Consider the following 21,272-nt stretch of genomic DNA (forward strand, 5'->3'; position numbering starts at 1 on the left):
ATACAATGTCATGAGCAAATATTTAATTTGCCTTAGTCTTCTGGTAACTTCTCGCTAATACAATTGGTCAGTTGTGTTGCCAGCACTCATTCTTTGAACTATGTGTGCTCGCTCATACACTGAATTAAAGTCTAGTCTACAAACAAATGTTCTGTGTATTCAATGTATTCAATCTAAATGCCATATGGTGCTTCACTTTTATTTTTCCCTAAACGAGGAAAACAGGAATCAATCTAAACCTTTATAGGTCTCTCTTCCAGAAAACTGAATGATTTAACATTTCTAGTATTCATTTGAAAGCCTATATTTTGCCAAAAAAAAAATATCTGTGGATTTTTATTTGAGACACCCACCTCCACATTCACTAAAAAGCACATTTGGTTTTGTTTTTCAGACAAGATATATGTAGAGCCCAAGAAAAATGTGATACATTAGGTGAGTACAGTTTGCTTTCATTATAATCTAATGCTGGTAATAATTTATTAAAAAAGGAAAACGAACAAAAATTAAACAATATTTTTATATCTCCTCGTTTTCAATCTTTGCCCTGGCTTTGCCTTATCTGAACTGGATTATTTTCTAAATCTTTAATATGAATGTAAAGGAATACAGAGCATCACATTAAAACAACTGCACAAACAAAGTGGTGGTTTTCAATGGTGTAAAGTCCAGAGAAGTGAAAGTGTCCTTTAATGATGAGATATTGGATAGAAATAATGTCACAGACTGATTTATACTCTGCTCTTTTATTTAATGGCTCTAGTCGCTAAACAGTGAGTTGTGGAGATTTAACAACTAACTTGAAAAGCATAGGGCAAGCTAAAATAATCTCCCAAAAATGTTGTTGTGTTTTATAATCTATATTATGCTCTATATTTTTAAGCTGAAACTTTGTATGGAATATTCCCTTTTATGGATCAATATATAAATCCCCATTACAGATAGGAAAGAAACCACTTGTAATGTGCCAGAATGCACACATGCAGATTTATGCATTCCCATAGATTCATCTGGAACATTTTCTGAAAAATGTTTATTTTTTAACTTTAAGCTCTGGGACACATGGGCCCCAAGTTACTTAAATGACAATGCATCTTTACTGGGAAATAGGAATTCCGGCCTGGATAAGCTCAGGATTGACATGCCATTGAGTGACAGAGTCAAAATAAAAACTGGCTGGGGCCTGCAAGTCACTTTTGTTTATAGTATGTAAGAATCATTTATGTTATACATAAGACCTTAGAAAAGCTGTGTTTCAACTCTGATGAACTTGGTTTATCAATGATTGTAAATCCCACACTGTTGCCAATAAATGACTTGTTTTTGAACTTCAAATACAAGCGACCTCACTCGTCAGCTGTTTCAGGTTGCTGGGATATGTATTCCATATCGTCTTGGAGTGTGGTCACTAAATACTGAGTTGTGTTGACATGACAACTTGAGTTGTAAAAATCAGGCCAATTTTTATTCTATTTTTCTTCAAACTCTTTTTTTTGGCCAGAAAAGTTGCAAATTAATGGGTAACTCATCACAGATCACTGTTTAGTAATCAAACCACCTAGAGTACCCCAGTTTACTGTCTATCAAAACGAAACTATCATGAATTAAATGTGCTGTCTTTTTTTTTTTTTTTTTTTGCTCTCCCATTGTAGGATTGGCTGAGCTTGGTACTGTGTGCGATCCGTATCGAAGTTGTTCAATAAGTGAAGACAATGGGCTGAGTACGGCTTTCACCATAGCACATGAGCTTGGACATGTGTATGTTTCATGTAAATAACTTTGTCTTAAACATAAACCTAATTGCTTACAATATAGGTCACTGTGTAACTGCACCAAGTAAATTGTTTATGGATTAAAGTGCAACTAGTACCTATAAATACATATATACATATGTAAGAGAAGATTTAATACAATAAAATAATGTAATTTTTCTGACTTGTTTTCTTATTCAAGCACAGTTCATTCGAATTTTGAGGTTTATGCTATGATTAGACCTCCGCTAAGTGCACATCGGGATAAAGTTTTTGGCAGCTATTGGAGGGTTTTCCCACTAATTAGAGTAGGTTGCTGGGAGTAAACAGCTTAACAGACAATGCATGTTTAGCTAAGAACGTTTTTTTGTAGTTTTTTTGCAGGTTCTTTTTTATTTTTATTTTGTTAGCAAAGAAAAAAATCGTTCTTCTTACTTTTGCAGCGTAAATGAATGATAACAAATCGTCCGTTGTTTTAACGTGCTTTATCTCCAATAGCGTGAGTCCCTAGGTCCTCTTTTTGTTGTTTGAAGCACATATATCTAACATATATCATTATGTAACAGAAGCTGACGATTTATTAGGTAATCAAACACTGAGTTTATTGTCTAAACACCAAATTATAGTGATTTCAAAACTGGAATTCAAGCTGAATGAGCTAAACTGTAACTAGAATGGTTTGTAAAAAAAATTCACTTCATTTTGGTGTTTGGTAAATAAACATCAAAAGACATCAATGTTTCAGTCCATAACTTGTATCTTGCTCTTTTCTTAGATTCAACATGCCTCACGATGGCAGCAATAAATGCAGAGAGGACGGAATCAAAAATCAGCACAATGTTATGGCACCAACTCTAAATTTTGACACCAATCCTTGGATGTGGTCAAAATGCAGTCAGAAGTACATCACACAGTTTTTAGAGTGAGTGATGTTTTATTTATTTGTTTGTATTTTTTTGCATGGTTGACTTAACTTCTTGGATCACAAATTGGGCATCCAGTGAACAATTAATGTCAAAGCAATTATTTTCTAACCATTTTGGCACTTAAATGGTTAATGCCGAAAGCAATGTTAGTGCTGTGACAGTTTATTTTGGAAGGAAATAAATTCAGCAGTGTTTTGGAAAGGCTTCTAAGGGAACAGTCTCCTTTATCTGTAGAAATAGACTTTGCAAACGATAAATGAAATAGTACTTTCCACATTAAGTCAAGCAAACAACATTTGACTTGGATACAATAAGTGTTAGGCTGCCAATTTTCTTAGACAATGTTTTTTTAAGAAAGACATTGGTAGTATATACTATGTCATGTCCTTGGTCAGTGCTGTAATGATCTATACTGTAAGGGAGAAAGCCAAGTTTAAAGATTGATTGAGACTTAAATGCAGAGAGAAGAGTAGAGAATGATGGTAGGTTTCAAGGTGGAGGTTGATAGATAACAGAGTAGAGCAGGGTTTCCCAATTAATTTTTCCAGTGAAGCCCTTTGACATAGTGTATCAACATCGTGGAACCCCCCCCCCCCGCCGTTTTTTTTTTTTTTTTAAATGTGTGTGTCAAGGTGTGTATATCTGTGCTTGTATGTGCCAGTTGTATATCTGACACTCAGATACACACACAGTGTGTGTGTGTGTATCTGTGTGTCAAGGTGTGTGTATTTGTATGTGCAGGGTGTATGAATCTGACACACAGATACACACACTGGCAGATAGTGGCACACAGATACACACACTGACAGATACACACACCTTGACACACAGTGTGTATGTGTGTGTGTGTATGGTTCTATCTGTGTGTCAAGGTGTGTGCGTCTGTTTCAAAGTCTGTGTATCTGTGTTTGTATGTGTCTGTGTATCAAGGTGTGTGTATTTGTATGTGCCAGTGTGTATGAATCTGACACACAGATACACACTGGCAGATAGTGGCACACAGATACACACACCTTAACACACGGTGTATCTGTGTATGTATGTATGTATCTGTGTATGTATGTATCTATGTGTGTGTCAAGGTGTGTGTATCTGTGTTTGCATGTGCCGGTGTGTATCAAGATTTGTACATCTGTGTTTGTATGCGTCAGTGTGTGTATCTCTGTGTCAGTGTGTATATGTATCTGACACACAGATATACACACACCTTGACTCACAAATGCACACACTCAGATACACACAGTGACATACACACACGTGCACCCACAGATACACACTGACACACTCAGATACACACACACACACACACACACACATACAAACACACTGATACATACTGGCACATACACACACACACACTTAGATGCACACAGTGACACATACACAAACCTTGAAACAGATACACGCTGACACACACTCTTTGACAGACACACACACTCTTTGACATGCACACATACTCTCACTGACAAACACACTCTTTTACAGACACATATACAACATATACACATATAAACTCTCATTGACAAGAACAGATACATTTTCACTGACAAGCGCACATTCACTTTCACTGACAAACACATACAAACTCCCTAACAGACACACATACATTTTTTTTTTACATTTTACTCCATCCAGCCCCCCCTACCTTTAGGAGTGCTGGCATGGAGTCCCTGGGGTCCAGTGGGGCTGCTGGCATGAAGTCCCTGTGGTCCAGTGGGGATGGCTGCAGCTTGGCGGGCGGCGAGGGACAGACAGATGAGCGGTGGAGGCGGGCGGCGAGGGAGCTCTGATCTCTCTGCTCAGCTCCCTCGGTTGGAGTGATGCCGGGGTGACATCATATTCCGGCTCCGGCATCATTGCTGTGCGCGCACTGCTCCCTCGCCGCCCGTGGACATTTTTTTTTTCACATTTTTTCGGCGGAACCCAAATTAGTGTACCGCGGAACACCAATTTGGGAAACGCTGGAGAGAGGTGAAATATATGGGAACAGACTTGAGGAAAAAGAAGAAATGATGAAGACAGGGAGAGAATGCAGGAAGAAAGGCCCTTTGTGAGTAGTAGGGTCGGTGGGGCAAAAGGTTTAGAAAAGAGGTATAATAGAGAAAGAAGGCAAGTAGAGGTGGTAGTGTGAAGGGACAAGAAATGTGCAAAAAAATGTTGGGTGAGAGGAAAGAAAATCACCACTGTTTGCGGGATAAAGAGGAGAGCATAGCCCTGGAAGGAAGTAAAGTGGATGGAAAAGTAAGACAATAGATGAGAAAGGCGTAGGTGAGAGAGGGTAAAATGTAGATGAGAGGAAAGGCAAGGAGATTATGCAAGTTGGAAAGGAGAACAAGAAAAAGACAACATAAATAGAAAAGCTAATATAGGAGATGTTGTGAAGAATAAAGAAAGACCATAAAGAGGAGGTGCATTAGAGGGGAAGGAAAGCATAATGACAAAATCAGGTGAAGGGACAAAAATGTGATAACTTGGGTTACCAAGGAAAACAATGAGAAAGTATTTCACAAGAAAGGGGCCAGGTGCCATGGCACATACCATAAGTGAATGGGACATGGTAATTATGTAGATTTAAGAAAGTCAAAGGTAAGAAGAAAATTTAGAGTAAGAAGAGTGGAGGTTGAAAGCAAGGCAAGCAGAGGAGGTTGATTGGATTAGATTATAGGATGTAGGGAAGAGAAGGCTTAAAGAGGGGATTAGGTTGATAAAAACAAATGACAAGAAGTAAAATATAGTCAAGTCAAAAGAAGACAGGAAATTAGGTGGAGGAGTGAAAAATGCAAGGAGTGGTGATATGATGTATCAAAAATACACTGAAAGGGATTTCGGTAGAAGGAAGCAAAAAGCACTGACATGACGTAAGGGCAAAATTCAATTAATGCTTTGAGATGATTTTAGGCGGAGGGGGAAAGGCAAGGGAAACAGTAGGATTGGCATGAAGAAAATACAATGTAATGACTATATAGTGAAGAAAGGGCAAGGAAGCCAGGAGAACCTGAGTACTGTGAAGGAAAATTGAAAAAGCGAGCAGAAAGATGAACAAGGTATGGTTAGCACAGTGGGTCTGAAGAGAGTAATTCATTTATATATTAAATTGGTAAAACAAAACGATGTAACTCCTTAATTGAGAATGTTTGAACTTTTGCCACCCCTTTGCCACCAACTGGGCAATACATTTCCCTTTATGACCAATGGACACCTCTTGGCCTTTTCCAGAACAGTACCCTATTTGCAATAGACGTCATCCTGTCTAGCATAAAAAAAAGGATCAGTTTTCTAAGACATCTGCAAATCCTGTGATGTTTATAACCGTTCCACGTTGCGACATTCATTTTCAGGTGACGTGGCTACTTGACAAACTGTGGCGTACTCCCTAGAATTCTTTGAGCATTATGTATGTAGACAGCACTCCTGAACTAATAGATTACACACACTGATTTTTGTATTAATACCAAAAAAGTAATCTCTGGCTTTTGGCTACTTTTGCTTAGCATTCCTTCTCCTTAGAAACCGTGTTACCACAGCAACCAGCGGTCTCATGCTGGCCTAAGATTTTCTAATTGGACATTCTGTTCTGGTATGACAGTACAAGGGAATACCTGGGTACGAGAGAAATCTAGAACTCTTCAAAGCCCGGGGGCATTTCAGTGCCTGATGGCTGAGTGCGTGGCTAATGTAGAACTTAATTAACCAGCTGTGCCACAGAAGCACAGTAGTTCTTCAAGGTACATTTTGCACAAGCATTTAACATTAACTCTTTCAATGCTTTTATTACAGTCTACAGTATTTCATCCCTAAAATGATTCAGCAACCCCAACCAAAATAAAGTTTAATGTACTATCTATATAATTAGATGAATCATGCAGGTTGCCATTGATTTTTTTTTTTAACAAAGTCCTGCTGTATACAGCTTATGAAGTCACCCCTGGCAAAATTAATTTTCTGTCTGCATGTAGCCATCGTAAAAGCCTTGACTGCTCGTCCAATTAGAAAAAAAAATGCAGACGACAGAAAAGGGTTATGGGAGTTGTAGTTTAGCAAGAACCGGGGTGCCATATTTGACAACCACTTAAAAAAGGCATTGAAGTTAAATCTCACGATGAGGTTCTTACAAAGTTACCTAACTATTTCATTAGTAGATGATTTAACACAAAAAGTTTTTTTGGGGAGCATGTTGGGACCATGTCAGCAGCTGGCCTACTCGTTGCAAATCAACTGGTGCGCATAAAGGATATTCAGTAATCAATTAAAAATGCACTTTAAGGGGCACAGCAGGCACATATTAGGCTATAATTAGGTTGGCTGTTTTTTTGTTTTTTTTTAATGATTCTAGTTTTTATATGAACACTGTTTTCTATGGATATTATATGGAGTATTTTTTGTACAAACACTTTGCTGTAATTTAAGCCAATTGCTCAAGATCTTCATACAATGTAAGGAATGGTTTTGCTAACTCTCCAAAAGTATAGTTGGAATATAGGTTTTACTTTTATCAGTTGGTAGGGATTAAAAGTGATGAACCTATGCATAATTTTAATTTATTGAGTCACGTTTTAGGAATTATGATCCAACATGATAAATTCAGCCCAACTTTATTATTCTTTAAAGGAGAACGGGCACTGCCCAGGATGTATTAATGTTTACTTATCAACTATATTTAACAAATGTGTATTTGTAAGATGCGAAAAATATGCAGATATGCACACATCTCTATCTTGGAATTTGATGTTTCCATCTTGTCAGTCATTATTTTCAGTGCTGCCAGTGGAATAGAAATAGCAATGTATAAAAGGTTTTGATCACTTTTTAGAACTCTTTCTAGCATTTTTCCAATTTCCATCTATATATGTATGCCCTTTCTTGCACTAAAGTATTGCACCACGTCAGTCACTTAATTTTCTTGTTCCATTTGGATTTTTTTTTTTTTTTTTGGTACACAAATGTCACTCCCAGTGTGCAAACAATAGAAAGAGGTGCTAAAGTGTTCCTTTTATTTTGTGATAACTTTTTATGGCCCTGCCAGAGTGGCAGATTTTTGTGAATAAGAAATCCTTCACATTAGTTTATATATGCCAGCAATGTTTATGTCTAGAAAATCTTACTAATAATCTCACTTAGCTGAACTTACCTTTGGCATATGTGCCTAGCCTGAATATACTAAATCATAAAACGAGTGCTGTATTCTCACAATGCCACGTGTCTATACTGTTGTTGTGCCTGCCTTGACCGTTGGGGCATTATTTGTAATTCTCTATAAGCACTGCAAAAAAAAGATAAAAAAAAAAAAAAAGGAAATCCTTCAGATTACAAATGCATCTTTTTCCCCCTAGTAATATTTCTTATTTGTCTTATTTCGTGAATGTAATCAATGGTAAAATCAGAAGGGAACAAAATTGCAAGCAATCCAAAAGCAGAATTAAAAAGTAGCAGAGAGACATTATTTTGTCACGTAAAAGAAAAGGCAGAAAAAAGTAATCTACTCATAAATGTAGAGTTACATTTTTATACATAAGAAAATGGTGCATGGGCACAAAACTGGTGAAAATGTGAATGCAGCAATTGTTATATATTATCCCCCAATGTTTTTATCCTATGCAATGTGTGCACTGGCTATAGCAGAACTGAACGGAATGGAATGTGATGTCAATTGCTAAATATTTAATTTTCCTTTTTAAGGGACTCTCCAGTGCCAGGAAAACAAATCAATTTTCCTGGCACTGCAGGACCCTGCAGTGCCCCCTCCCACCCCTGATCCCATGCTGCTGAAGGGGTTAAAACCCCTTCAGTGACTTACCTGAATCCAGCGCCGATGTCCCTAGGTGCTGGGTCATGTTTCGCCCACGCTCCTCCCCGCCGATGGGTCAGGCTCTGCCCATGCTCCTCTCCCGCCAGCTGACGTCAATGGCTGCATGCGCATTAGACCTCCCCATAGGAAAGCATTATTTAATGTTTTCCTATAGGGATTTCTGCGACGCTGGAGGTCCTCATGCATAGCGTGATGATGTCCAGCGTCGTTTAAAACACTTTTCGTGTCCCTCTAGTGGCTGTCTGATATACAGCCACTAGAGGAGGAGTTAACCCTGCAAGGTAATTATTGCAGTTTATAAAAGCTGCAATAATTACACTTGCGGGGTTAAGGGTGATGGGAGTTGGCACCCAGACCACTCCAATGGGCAGAAGTGGTCTGGGTATCTGGAGTGTCCCTTTAAGATAAAAATGAATCATCAAATGAAAGGAAGGTGATTCTCAATGGTGTAATTACAGGAGACCTGATGATTTCCTTTCAACTGATGAGCAACTTATACTTCTGGTAATATATCCCTGTAAATCCAGCTAGCAGAGAATGAAATGATAAAATTATCCCTGCTTACACGTTGTTCTTTCTGTTCTAGTACTGGATATGGAGAATGTTTGCTTGACGAGCCAGTATCAAGGACATACTCTTTGCCCCAGCAACTTCCTGGTGTTATGTATAATGTCAATAAGCAATGTGAGTTTATATTTGGGCCGGGATCGCAGGTGTGCCCGTATATGGTTAGTAGTACTTTTATATCCTAAATGTCTTAATGTTATTACTGTGCTTTATACACACTGTTTGCTGCAATGGTAATTTATTTACTAACCAAATCCACAATGTTTGTCTCGAAAAATGTTCATTCAACACGCTGTTAGGTAGTGCATGTAAAGTGATGCCCTGTTGTATGTATAATTCATATGCTGGAGAACTGAAACAAATCACTCAATTATCTCTAGGGAATGCTTTGATAACTTGATTATCTTCTGCAGCATGTGAAATGCTGAGTACTGAGTGACAATAATCACTTCTACATGCAGATAGCCATTAAATGAAAAATTTGGGCTGTGTGTATGTAGCCTTAATAAACTGCAGGAAGGAATTTATATTATTGAGGCATTGTCTTTGGGATATCAGTTTATTCCTTTCCTGCATCATATTAATGCTACATATGACTGAACAGCATTTTTCCACCAATCACGACTGAATACGTGTATCCAGGAAACCATGATAGGTCTGGTAACTTAAAATGGAGAGGACATGGACATGTTTAAGTGATAGTTTTGGCAACACTGACTGATGGGCAGAGTGATATTACTGAGCCCTGATTTTTATACTATTCATACCTGAACACAGGTGTGGTATTATTTTCATTTTTCATGAAGGATCTTTCTCAGCAATAGCAGCAGTTCACGCATCGTAACCACTAATACCCGCTGTAATAATTACAGTGCCATGGTCCTATCCCATGGTGAGTAGTCAAACCATTTCTAGTACAGTTTGACAACTTACCTGGTTCCCATTTGGTACCCACAGCTGTAGCCCCTTCCAGTCTTCTCCTGTAGGAAAATGTAGTTAGCTTTACAGAGCGAAGCAGAGTCATACAGGACCATGAAAGTGGTCACTGAGCACCAGTGAGTGCTATTTTGAGCTAGTCATGCTTTTTGTCAATAGAAACATTTGGCTTCTCTTGCAGGGGAATCCAGGTAAGTTGTCAAACTGTACTAAAATGGTTTGACTAGTTACCATGGGACAATGTCATGGCACTCCTGAAATTACACAGCAGGCTTTAAAGGAACACTATAGTCACCTAAATTACTTTAGCTAAATAAAGCAGTTTTAGTGTATAGATCATTCCCCTGCAATTTCACTGCTCAATTCACTGTCATTTAGGAGTTAAATCACTTTGTTTCTGTTTATGCAGCCCTAGCCACACCTCTCCTGGCTATGATTGACAGAGCCTGCATGAAAAAAAAAAACTGGTATCACTTTCAAACAGATGTAATTTACCTTAAATAATTGTATCTCAATCTCTAAATTGAACTTTAATCACATACAGGAGGCTCTTGCAGGGTCTAGCAAGCTATTAACATAGCAGGGGATAAGAAAATCTTAATTAAACAGAACTTGCAATAAAGAAAGCCTAAATAGGGCTCTCTTTACAGGAAGTGTTTATGGAAGGCTGTGCAAGTCACACGCAGGGAGGTGTGACTAGGGTTCATAAACAAAGGGATTTAACTCCTAAATGGCAGAGGATTGAGCAGTGAGGCTGCAGGGGCATGTTATATACACCAAAACTGCTTTATTAAGCTAAAGTTGTTCAGGTGACTATAGTGTCCCTTTAACGGTTATGGTGCTTAGTGTTCTTCTTCTTTAACCCCTTAAGGACCAAACTTCTGGAATAAAAGGGAATCATGACATGTCACACATGTCATGTGTCCTTAAGGGGTTAAAGGTAATCCGTCAAGTTTGTTTTTTGTTGTTTTGTTTTCATTTTGCCTGCAAGAAACACCTCTTCTTCTCTATTCATGTTCCTTTGCCGATGTGTCCTATTATTGTGAAGTTATTTAAACATAGGGTTACTTTACCGTATGAGCTTCTCTTCCTAGGAGTGTATTTATGAAATGCATCCCCCAGCTGTGTCATGTGATTTGAGGTCAAAACAAGTTACAGGTCAATAGAATAGATAGAGTTCACAGGTTGATCCAAAATGCATGACACAATAAAATGTAGACTTTATTTCGAGTTTAATTCACTACAATTTGGTGTTTAATGAATAAATCCCTAATTAGAAAATATAATCAAAAATTGCTGATTTGGGAAAGTCATTTTACTTAACTTTAATAGCATCTTGTCAAATTTAGCCTAAATATTAGTGTGGCTGAGAATTGACTACAATTCGACAGTTAGTAAACAAAGCCCCAAGAGATCTTAAAAGATTGGAATTGTACAAAAGATGGATCTAGTCAACAATCTGAACATTATTACAGCACATATTGGTGAAGTGTGTCAGTATAAAAGAAATACTCTGTAACATTTTATTTTCTCAGCTTATTTATTTTTTGTAGGATGACAGCTTGATTAAACAGATGTTGATACAATTGATTCTAACATATTACAGCAGTCTAGTTTCCTTGGCAGTGCTAATGCACATGGCCGCCTTTTTTTCTGTGCTTTAATTAGAGAGCAAGCATCTCTTTCCATATTCCCGCACACTAGTAAACACTATAAAGTCCTAATCAGGCAAAAATGCAACACTGTTTTTTAAGTAGCATTCATTATGTCATTAGGATGCAACACTGGATTGTTTCGCGTGCTGTTGTGTGTATCAGTTATAAGATAAGGGGTTCTTTTGTATATATTCTAGAGATTGTTTTTTAGGAATTTTTATTTTTATTTTTATTTAATGTGAGAATGGGCCATTCTGTTTTAGGCTAGACAAGCTGATGTCATGTTTGTTTAAAATTTAGCTATTTTGCTCTAAAGATTTTGATCAAAAACAGGAAATCCATTTTTAATCCTAACAAGTCACAATATAGTGATTGATCCAGACACTCTATTTAAGCAACCTGTCTTTAACCTTTGAGAGCATACAAAATGCAGTTTCTCTCAAAAGATATTTGTTATTCACAGGAATATTTCACCTAAATAATTTTGCTAAAAGTAGGCTTTATATTTCAGATTTTCCATGTGGAGCAGATAGACAACTTTTTTCCCCCTTCTCCCTTAAATCTTAAACCATACAGTCATATGAGGATGCTACAAGCAATATAGCCAGTATAGAATATTATAGTGGCTATGGTGCTTTGATATATTTGGTGCTGACCATCTGGAATTAAATCTTTTCACATCATGATATTAGCAGACCCTGCAGGGAGTACTGTTTCAGTGCTCTCTGTAGGGTAATAATCCCCTGGACATAGCGTGATCATGTCTAATTATCCCCCCATACATGGCTTATTGAGGACAGTTTCCTGGTGTTCCCAAACTCCCAGCCAGTCAGTGGCGGCACTATGCGCTTCCTGAATCTGAAAATTCTAAAGACGATGCCGCTTAGGGAGGAGTTGACATCGCCACTGGAGGCAACTTTGGGGCTAAACTGTCTGAGAACGGTTTAACCCCTTGAGGTAAGAGTGGCTCCAGGGCCTCCTGGCACCATAACAACTTAATTCAAATGAAGGTGTTTTGATGCCTGGCGTTTCTCTTTAAGGAATAAACCCAGTAACTAATATTCTGCCTCTGAGAAATATGTGCTACTTTTCACAAGAGCAGGGACGTTATTTGTATGAAGAGACATGAGCTGTAGGATGAAGTGGCATAACTGTAACCTTGACAAAGTAATTTACAAAAGCTTGAATTGTTGGGAATTTGAAAGTAAATATTAAATTCCAAGACCGCAAAAAAATCTTCTAGTCAGCTACTTTGACCTCAGATTTGAAAATCACTTTGAATTTAGTTGAGTTTTCAACAATTTTTCCTAGTGGTGGACCCTTTAGTCTGCTTTGATGTAAATAGAGATCACATATAAACCAAAAAGTGCTTAAAAATGTACATTTGTTTCTATGAATATTTTGTTAATTTTATGCTTTCTTTTGGATATCTTTTAAAATATTTTTTTTTTAAATGTGTTAAAGAACACATAAAAAATGATGCTACAGTATATAAAAGGGGCATGCTAAGTACCATAGCCATTGCTGCATGATGTAGTAATTATGGTCACAGGAATAGTAATCTGTCAGATCTTCTGAACTGTTTTGACAAGTACCACTCTGTGTCTGCGCCTGCATTCATTCATACTTCAGCATTATCATGTCAAGTCATAATAGGTTTCAACAGTATTCGCTAATACTCTCAGCAAATAAATGCTGTTCAGACCTGGTTTTGAGTTGGTATATTAATGCAAAAGTATGCACCATAACATTTTCATTGGAAATCACAACAGTATGTGCCAGACACATCAAGGTAAGTATTAAATAATTCTTAAACATCTTGAGAGGTCACCATCAGACATTGTCAGGGATCTCCTGGCACCGTAACCACTTTGTTCATTGTAGTAGTTAATGTGCTTAGAGTGTCTCTTTATATTTGAATTTGTCATTTTTCTCTCTACAATTGCACTGAAAAATGCTTTTACCTGTTTCAACTAGATACATGATTATGTTCTATAAATTAAACTGCACAATAATTATTATTTATGCGCTTTCTTTTTGCGCTTGTCCTGCAGCAAATGCAATGCCGGCGACTTTGGTGTATCAATATGGAGGGACCGCACAAGAGCTGTCGCACTCAACATACACCATGGGCAGACGGCACTGAATGTGAGCCCGGAAAGGTGAGCCATGTGTCTACTGCTGTTTTCCCAAGCACTGTACCTCTATTTTAAATCGACCAATTTTATTTTAAGTAATAGGGCATAAAAACTATATGTGCTGAATGTCTTTTATATATTAATATTTTAGCAATAATGTCAAATTGCAATAGCAGAGTTATGTTTGGATTACAACCACAATTATCTGCTTTAGATATTTTGTAGAAAAGGACTGTAGAGGTTCTACATCAGCAACAGCTGGGAAGGCATAATTTGTTTGGTATAATTTTAGAGTTGCATAATTTAAGTATTAATTATCAATGTGTAAAAATGTTCCCAGTATCTCTGCCTTAGCGATACTTCCAGTGGGACCCAGGCTGTGAGCGGTCAAGCACTAAGATACCTAGTTAACATAGGCTGAAAGAGACTTGTGTCTATTAAGTTAGTATTAAACTGCTCAGAAAATAGTTCAACATTCAATATTTACCAGTGCTAGGGGACCTATTAAGATCTTTTTGAAGATCTGGAAGAGGAAGAACCTCAAGTGTCTTATCAGTCTAAGAGCTCCTGTAGGCATGGTTTGAAACACAAATAAACATTGCCATTTCTCAAAATTTGTTGTTAAATATTAACTCAAGAAATATGTTCCTTTGTGTTCTTTGGGTCGCTGGACAAACTGATGTTTTTGTTAAGATTATTATTATTAATATTCAACCACTTTGTTTTTAATATGCCTATAAAAACCACACTGCCAGTCAAATACTCTTGAAAGCTGGTTTAGTGTTTGAGAACTGTGGTGCACTATAGCCTTTATAATATATAGGACATTGGTAACCTTGTCTGGCAGCAATATTGTTATTTGTCTACTTTTCAATGTTTACTTAATCTACAAGTTATGTGATGTTGTACTGTGATCTAGATTAAAAATGGTTCAAGATAAGTCGATTGGTCACACGGTTCGGCAGCCATGTTGGATAGCATGACATTCTTTAAATATCGTTTTCTTCTCTTGAACTGATTGTCAGAAACTTAATGCAAAACTTAACTCATATCTCCACACTTAGCTCCTCTGTCATGACTGTTAAAAGCAATTGGATATTAAAATATTAATGTCTGTAAGCAAGTTTTTCATTCAAGATGTCCTAGAATTGCATACATTTGCATTTATTGCACTGATTAACTATTTACAATTTGCTACACCTATAATATCTACATTATCTCCTCATGTGCTATGTCTATGTTTTTGTGATTGGCTTGATAGGAAACATAGTTGGCCACTATTTGTTTTTTTTTTTAGACCGTTTTCGTACAATATTAAAAAAATATTATTCTCCACAACTGCATATGCTACAGATTTGCAACTTGATGTGTCAAGTTATGTTGGGACCTAGATTCAAATTTGTGAAAACAAGAGAATAGGTCAATGGTTTGGGGCCGTATTGGATTTCACAACATTCTCCAAAAGTCTTTGTTCCCTAAATACCATTTGTTGGATCAATGCAAAATTTGGCACACATGTCCACAGCTAGGACATTTGTAATAATTATTTACAGGATTCAATATCAAAATCAAGATGGCCGCCATGAGCCAATTACTTTCAGTGAGTTAGAGAAATGTATACATATGCATTTATTTCACTACTGAATTTTTGTTTTTTAAATATATAATTATCCAATAGTAGACATGAACATAAACATAGTTAAACATAACATAGGGATCAAAAGTCACAAAAAACAGCAGTCATTTTAAATCGGACATCTTTATTATTTACTTTTCAACATACAATGTCTATGTATGTGCTGTATCCATGGTCCTGTGTTTTGTACCCTCTGTTCGTCAATCAGTCATGTGATTTGACAGCCATTTTGCAGTTGTCAGAAATGTTTAAAAGTATTATTCAAATAGCTGCAAAATCAAAATGCATGTCAGAAAACTTGAAAGACTTGAAAGTTAGCACTGTGATTAAAATATATGGTGTGCTCAGCCATCTATATATATATATATATATATATATATATATATCCTATATAATATGCAGTGTGATGGCCATATTGGATTATGTTACCAATTTTTAAATATATTGAAATACATTTCTAAAAATATATTTTAACCTCTCAACCTGCAATATCTGCTCAAGGCTCTTGCTTGACCACATCTAAGATGTCATTCTCTTCCATTTTATTATCCCTCAGAGATTAAGCCACAGGTGCTCTCTCAGAGGTCAAGCAGGGTTTAATTTAACAAAGGTACTTAGTTTTATACTTCGCTCCTTAAAGCACTATCTTGAAGATGCTGATGTCGTCCTACACAGGAAGCAGCAATATTGTTTTTTCTTTTGCACAATGAGCATGTGGATTCCTGTATCCCATAACTTTTCCCACAGTTTCACATGGCTGACCCAGAATTACAGGCCGGGGGAGCACATCTCTGCAACGCATTGTGCTGAAACGTTCCTGCTGTTCCTTTTAGCTAGAACGATTCTTTAAAATTGCTATGTCCACAATTAAATAAATAGCTGAAGAAACAAACTGTGAACATTAGCTGGCAGTAAATGCCAACTTACCCAGCAATATGACAGTATTTGTCTATAATGTAAATATGCAATATAAGATGACTTGCCATTATTGTATTTTTTTTTTTAACTTCTAGTCTTCTGACTAGAGATTAGCTATCACAATTTATCAAGATGTTTCTGACATGTTGTCTGTCAAGGTGAAAGTGTTAAAAAGGACTTTCTCCAAAAAGGTAACTTACAGTTTGCCATAATGTTGTTTTTTTAAGCGAGTTTGTTGTTTTTCAGATATTTCAACCCATGCATTGTAGTCACTACCTAATAAACTTTAAAAAAATACTGGACTTTAAAAAACATTTAAAAAAAAAAAGACAAATTACATGAATTTGTGTTTTTTGCTGTTTTCATCTTCAATTTACTTATTGAGGATTATTTTTCAATAAATCACATTGAATTGTCAAATCTGTTATTTTCAAGACTAAGTATAATCTCAATTTTTTTGACTGGTCTTCAAAAATCAATATTATTCAAAGCAATATTTATCGACTCCTGATAAACCTTAAATGGTGGTAATGTAATCTTATCAAACCGATAAAAGGCTTATTAGGAGACGAAAAACATTATCGTCGGGAATGCAATGAGTCCTATGAAAGGGCCTGTAACGGATCCCCTATACTGTAGTTGAGTGTATCCGGGCAGAATCTCCCAAAATCCAAGTGTAGCAGAAGGTGTAGTGAATTATAGCTCCCAATCCCCCAAACATGAGCCCAGACTTCATGAAGGGGTTAAACGATCTGTTTAATGGTGGCCACAGCTTGGCCTTAATGCAAGTTCCCCAGCAAGGTATACCCCCACAGGGACCTTGTGGGGAACAGGGACACAATTACAGTAACCAATCAACATACAGTTACAATATAAAACACTCCCACATAAACAGTAAAATCCCTCCTCTCTATCCTGGAGATATTTGTGTTTAGTGGCCGTAGTTAACGTAGTTATCTCCTCTATTATAAACTTCACAAAACACTTTAAAATACATAAAATCATCTTTCACATAACCGAACCCCCATAGTCGACATATCCCCAGATAGCTTGGAGCTGAGCGCTCAATATATCTGAAAAACTCTCAGATCCCACGAACACAGTTGAATCGCCATGGGGTTAAAAGATTTCACCGACCCTTCTGCATAAGTTTGTCCAGAATTAATTCCATGCTTTTAGCTATAAGGGTCAGTCTAGTTCGTATGTTTTCATATGAATGGAAAGTGGAGAAATCAACAAAAAGGTGAATGAACCCCTTTGCTCATGTTACAGTACTGGTTCGGTAGTTTCAGTCGAACAAACCGTTGAACCAGGTTCTCCTAGCTTGCCGCAGCCAGAAGCAGGCGTTCGTGTGTTTTGACCGGTGTTCGGGTCGTCGAGTAGCCGCCTCAGAGTTCCATGTGCTCGACGACCAAGTCCCGCTGCCTGCATTTGTGCGACAAGATGGCCACCGTTTTTTAAACCACGTGGCGTTCGGCTATACGAACGGCGGCCACACAAAGAGAACACTGCATTCTTGTGGTTTGTTCCAGGTTAACAAGCCAGGAGGGTGGTCAGTGTTTGGTGATTAGGTCGGCAGAACGAAATAAAGAAGGGAATAGTGTCAAATGCTCGAACAGCATACGAAAAGGGCATTGGTACTCACAAAATAGGGGAATTTTGTCACAGGGCCTGTCAAAGATGGTAGGGGATGCGTAGCTTACATAGTGAGTGAGAGGGTAAGTTTAAAATTGCAGTGATTTTAGCTATTCCCTGCAGTTCTAATGTGTTGTACATAGGGAGGCAGTGGTGATAAAATATAACCTATACTTGGAGCATACATAATTATGGTGCTTATATCCTTCTTTTAAATATAACTGATTGTCTTAAAGAAAACACATCTCCAGTAATACGTAAACTTGACACTACAGATCTTTGAGAAGCACATTTTCATGTTATGACAGAAGAGCGTCTGCTTTCATCGCTAACACACATAACAGAGCAAATGGCATCACCTTGTCTCTTGATCACAGACAATACCCAATAGAGTTTCTACATCTTTAAAGCAAAACACATTACCAGTTACATAAAGCTAGCATGATTTTAATAATTGCCACATGTTGCACAGTACATTAAATAACCTATTTAGTGTGTTAAAAATTTCCCCTTCTTCCGCTTTCAATATGTTATGTCAAAGTTTCATCATTACAAAGACTTTAGAAAACCACATTGTTCAACCCTTCATCCAAGTTGCAGATTGCCTGACATTATAGTGCATCAGCAATGCTTTGATTATAAAAGAGATGTGCTAGTATACAATTACTGAACAGCAGAATGGGACTAGAGATGACAAAGGAGGCATATCATAATCTTAACTCATTTTAATAATATGACACTCTGATTGTGACATTCATCCATTTTTACATCTTAGATGTATATGCTATATGCACGGTATTCTCAGTTGCAGGGCTGGAGCAACATAGGGGCTAATGGAGCTGAAGCTCCAAGCTCATGTCCACGGAAAAAGCCCACTGATCATTTATGAAATAAATAAATAAATAAAAATATGGCTGCACTACTCCTCATATGCCCTAGCTCTATGATATTGTGCAGAGGGAACTTAGCATTTGGAAATTAGGTAAAAGCAAGGGAACAAAAATTTGTCAAATAATCTAAGTAAAGATGCATTCGTACACTGTGCAAATGCTCTTGCTGTCCATAAGAGCTGAGTGGCTTGTAAGAAAGACATAGAGACATGGTTGAGAGATGGAAACAAAAGATTGACATAGTTAATGTGTATTCTAAAAATGCTGCATGTGTCCCTCTGACACCACCTCCATCAGATACAATACACTTGGAAGATATGGCTGTTATAGTGCCTTCTATCAGTAATTTTTCTGTATTTAGGCCCATCATAGTGGTCAGCACTATGCCCAATAGGCTTTTAATCCAGCGCTGATTAGTTGTCCTTCTAAAAAAAACTCCAACCTCAAAGCCAAAAAACTCAACTTAATTTAAGAATGTTTTAGAAAACATTTCTAGAAATAATTAAAATTAATACTGTTCTGTGTGAATACATTGTATATTTCTACATGTGTGGTGTGTGAATGCACCAATATACATGTATTTCTTTGTGTGTGTGTTGTGTGAATACATTATATCTCTTGGAGACTCCACAGCAAATAGACAGTAGTATGGGTAAAAGTAGAAAAACTTACTTTATTGTAGAAAATTCAAGCTTAATATGAGAACGCCAAACATAGCGTGGCACGGAAACCGCCACCTCCTTCGTGTGTGGTGGTATCCATATCACACTATGTTTGGTCTTCGGATACGAAGCTTGGATTTGCTACAATAAAGTACATTTTGCTCTTACTTTTAACCACCCGATGTCCATTTGCTGGAGTCTTCATAGAGCTGTAATTTAATGTGCTTGCAATATGCTGTTGACTACAGTTTAGCTCGGGTGCAGCATGGTGAGAGCCATCTGGGTTTCTATGAAGTGAATCCACTAGAGAGTGTGTATATGCTGTGCACAATGTGTTGGAATGTAATGTAGTGTGCAGTGTGTGAATTCTATCTACAGTGAGTTTATCTTGAGAATAGTGTGTGAATGTTTGTGTATGAAATCTAGGATTGCAAGTTGAACTCTAAGTTTAAACTTTTAAACAATACTTTTTTTTTAGTGCTTCTTTTGCTTTTAAAATCTAGTTAATATGCCTTTACGGCAAGAAATTCAGCAAAATGTGTAACAGGACCTACATTCTCCACGTCAGGCTCCACTATGACCAATAGCCATTATAAGATCGCCTATTCTAGAGACTGTTTTGTAACGAGGTAATAGCAACCTATTAAGACAGAAATTCAAGATAAAATATACCCAGCTGAAAGAGGCGACTACCACTGGTCAATAAGGAGTTGAATGTCCTTGGTAGTAATTATTGCCATAAATCTAGAAATGCTACTTGTTGATAAGGGAGGAATTTCATTCTCCTAGTGAAACAGAATTTCCATTCATGTTCCATGTGAGAACGGATTGAGTTACCTGTGTTGCTGAGAGTTTTTGTCTCTCCTCTCTTAACCCTCAGGTGGGGAAGATTTGGTTAAGGGAGCTTAAAGTGTGGGAAACTTAATAAGCTGGCTCTTGAATGAGATTTCATAACATTGAACGAGTAATGCTTTTTCAAACGAAAATAAAGTCGCTAAAAGTTTTGCATCAAATTTTAACATTTCACTTTGTAGATTGTTCTCTCAAGACATATTTCTCCACTTGAAAGTAATTGGAATCCTTTATTAAAGAATTCTTAATTTGTTTACTGTACAAACGTTCCTCTCTGTGGAGTTTACTTATAAAAAAAAAAAAAGAAAGTGTTTAAGGCGGGGGGGCTAAAAAGTAGACCCCCAGATGTTTTGAAACCACAGCTTCCATGATGCTTTGTCATTCTAATGCATTCTAAAGGCATGCAAAGCATCATGGGAGTTGTAGTTCTATAACACTGGGGATCTACCTATTGGGCGCCCCTGGTTTAAAGGAACACTCCACACACATAAAGAATTCACCTTCCTGAAGTGCTTTACTTGCCCACCATTTGTCATATTTTCTCATATTTATGACCGTTTATTAAAAAAAATGCCTATTTGAATAGAAATCAGCACTTTTATAATGTGGTTTACAAGCACCACAGAGTAAAGCATTTTTTTTTATATAACCCCAAAGAAAACATTCAGGGAAAAAAAGCATGCACGTTTTTTAGGGGATATATCTACTAAATTTTCAATTGAGTGTTTCTTTTAGTTATTATTTTGTTGCATCTGCAGATGTTGTAAGGTAATCAAGTAGTGTTACCATGGTCTACTGTCCTTTGCTGTGCAGTATAGTGCTGTCACGTGGCATATAAAGATGCTGTCTGTGGAGTATGTAGAATTAATATGCTGCTGAACATATAAGAATCAATTCTAG

The 21,272-nt window shown here is 37.1% G+C and overlaps 1 protein-coding gene across 1 annotated transcript in view; it reads left to right on the forward strand.

Annotated features, from left to right (window-relative positions):
- The window catches only part of ADAMTS9 (ADAM metallopeptidase with thrombospondin type 1 motif 9), a 220,810-nt gene that overhangs the window by 60,240 nt on the left and 139,298 nt on the right, over positions 1-21,272 (forward strand). Inside the window, exons 7-11 of the mRNA XM_063426827.1 lie at positions 395-435; positions 1,653-1,758; positions 2,527-2,673; positions 9,070-9,211; positions 13,696-13,803. Of these exons, the coding sequence (XP_063282897.1) occupies positions 395-435; positions 1,653-1,758; positions 2,527-2,673; positions 9,070-9,211; positions 13,696-13,803 (544 nt within the window). The remainder of the gene's footprint in view (positions 1-394; positions 436-1,652; positions 1,759-2,526; positions 2,674-9,069; positions 9,212-13,695; positions 13,804-21,272) is intronic.

The sequence above is a fragment of the Pelobates fuscus genome, chromosome 7 (genome assembly GCF_036172605.1).
Source record: "Pelobates fuscus isolate aPelFus1 chromosome 7, aPelFus1.pri, whole genome shotgun sequence".
Classification (NCBI taxonomy): domain Eukaryota; kingdom Metazoa; phylum Chordata; class Amphibia; order Anura; family Pelobatidae; genus Pelobates; species Pelobates fuscus.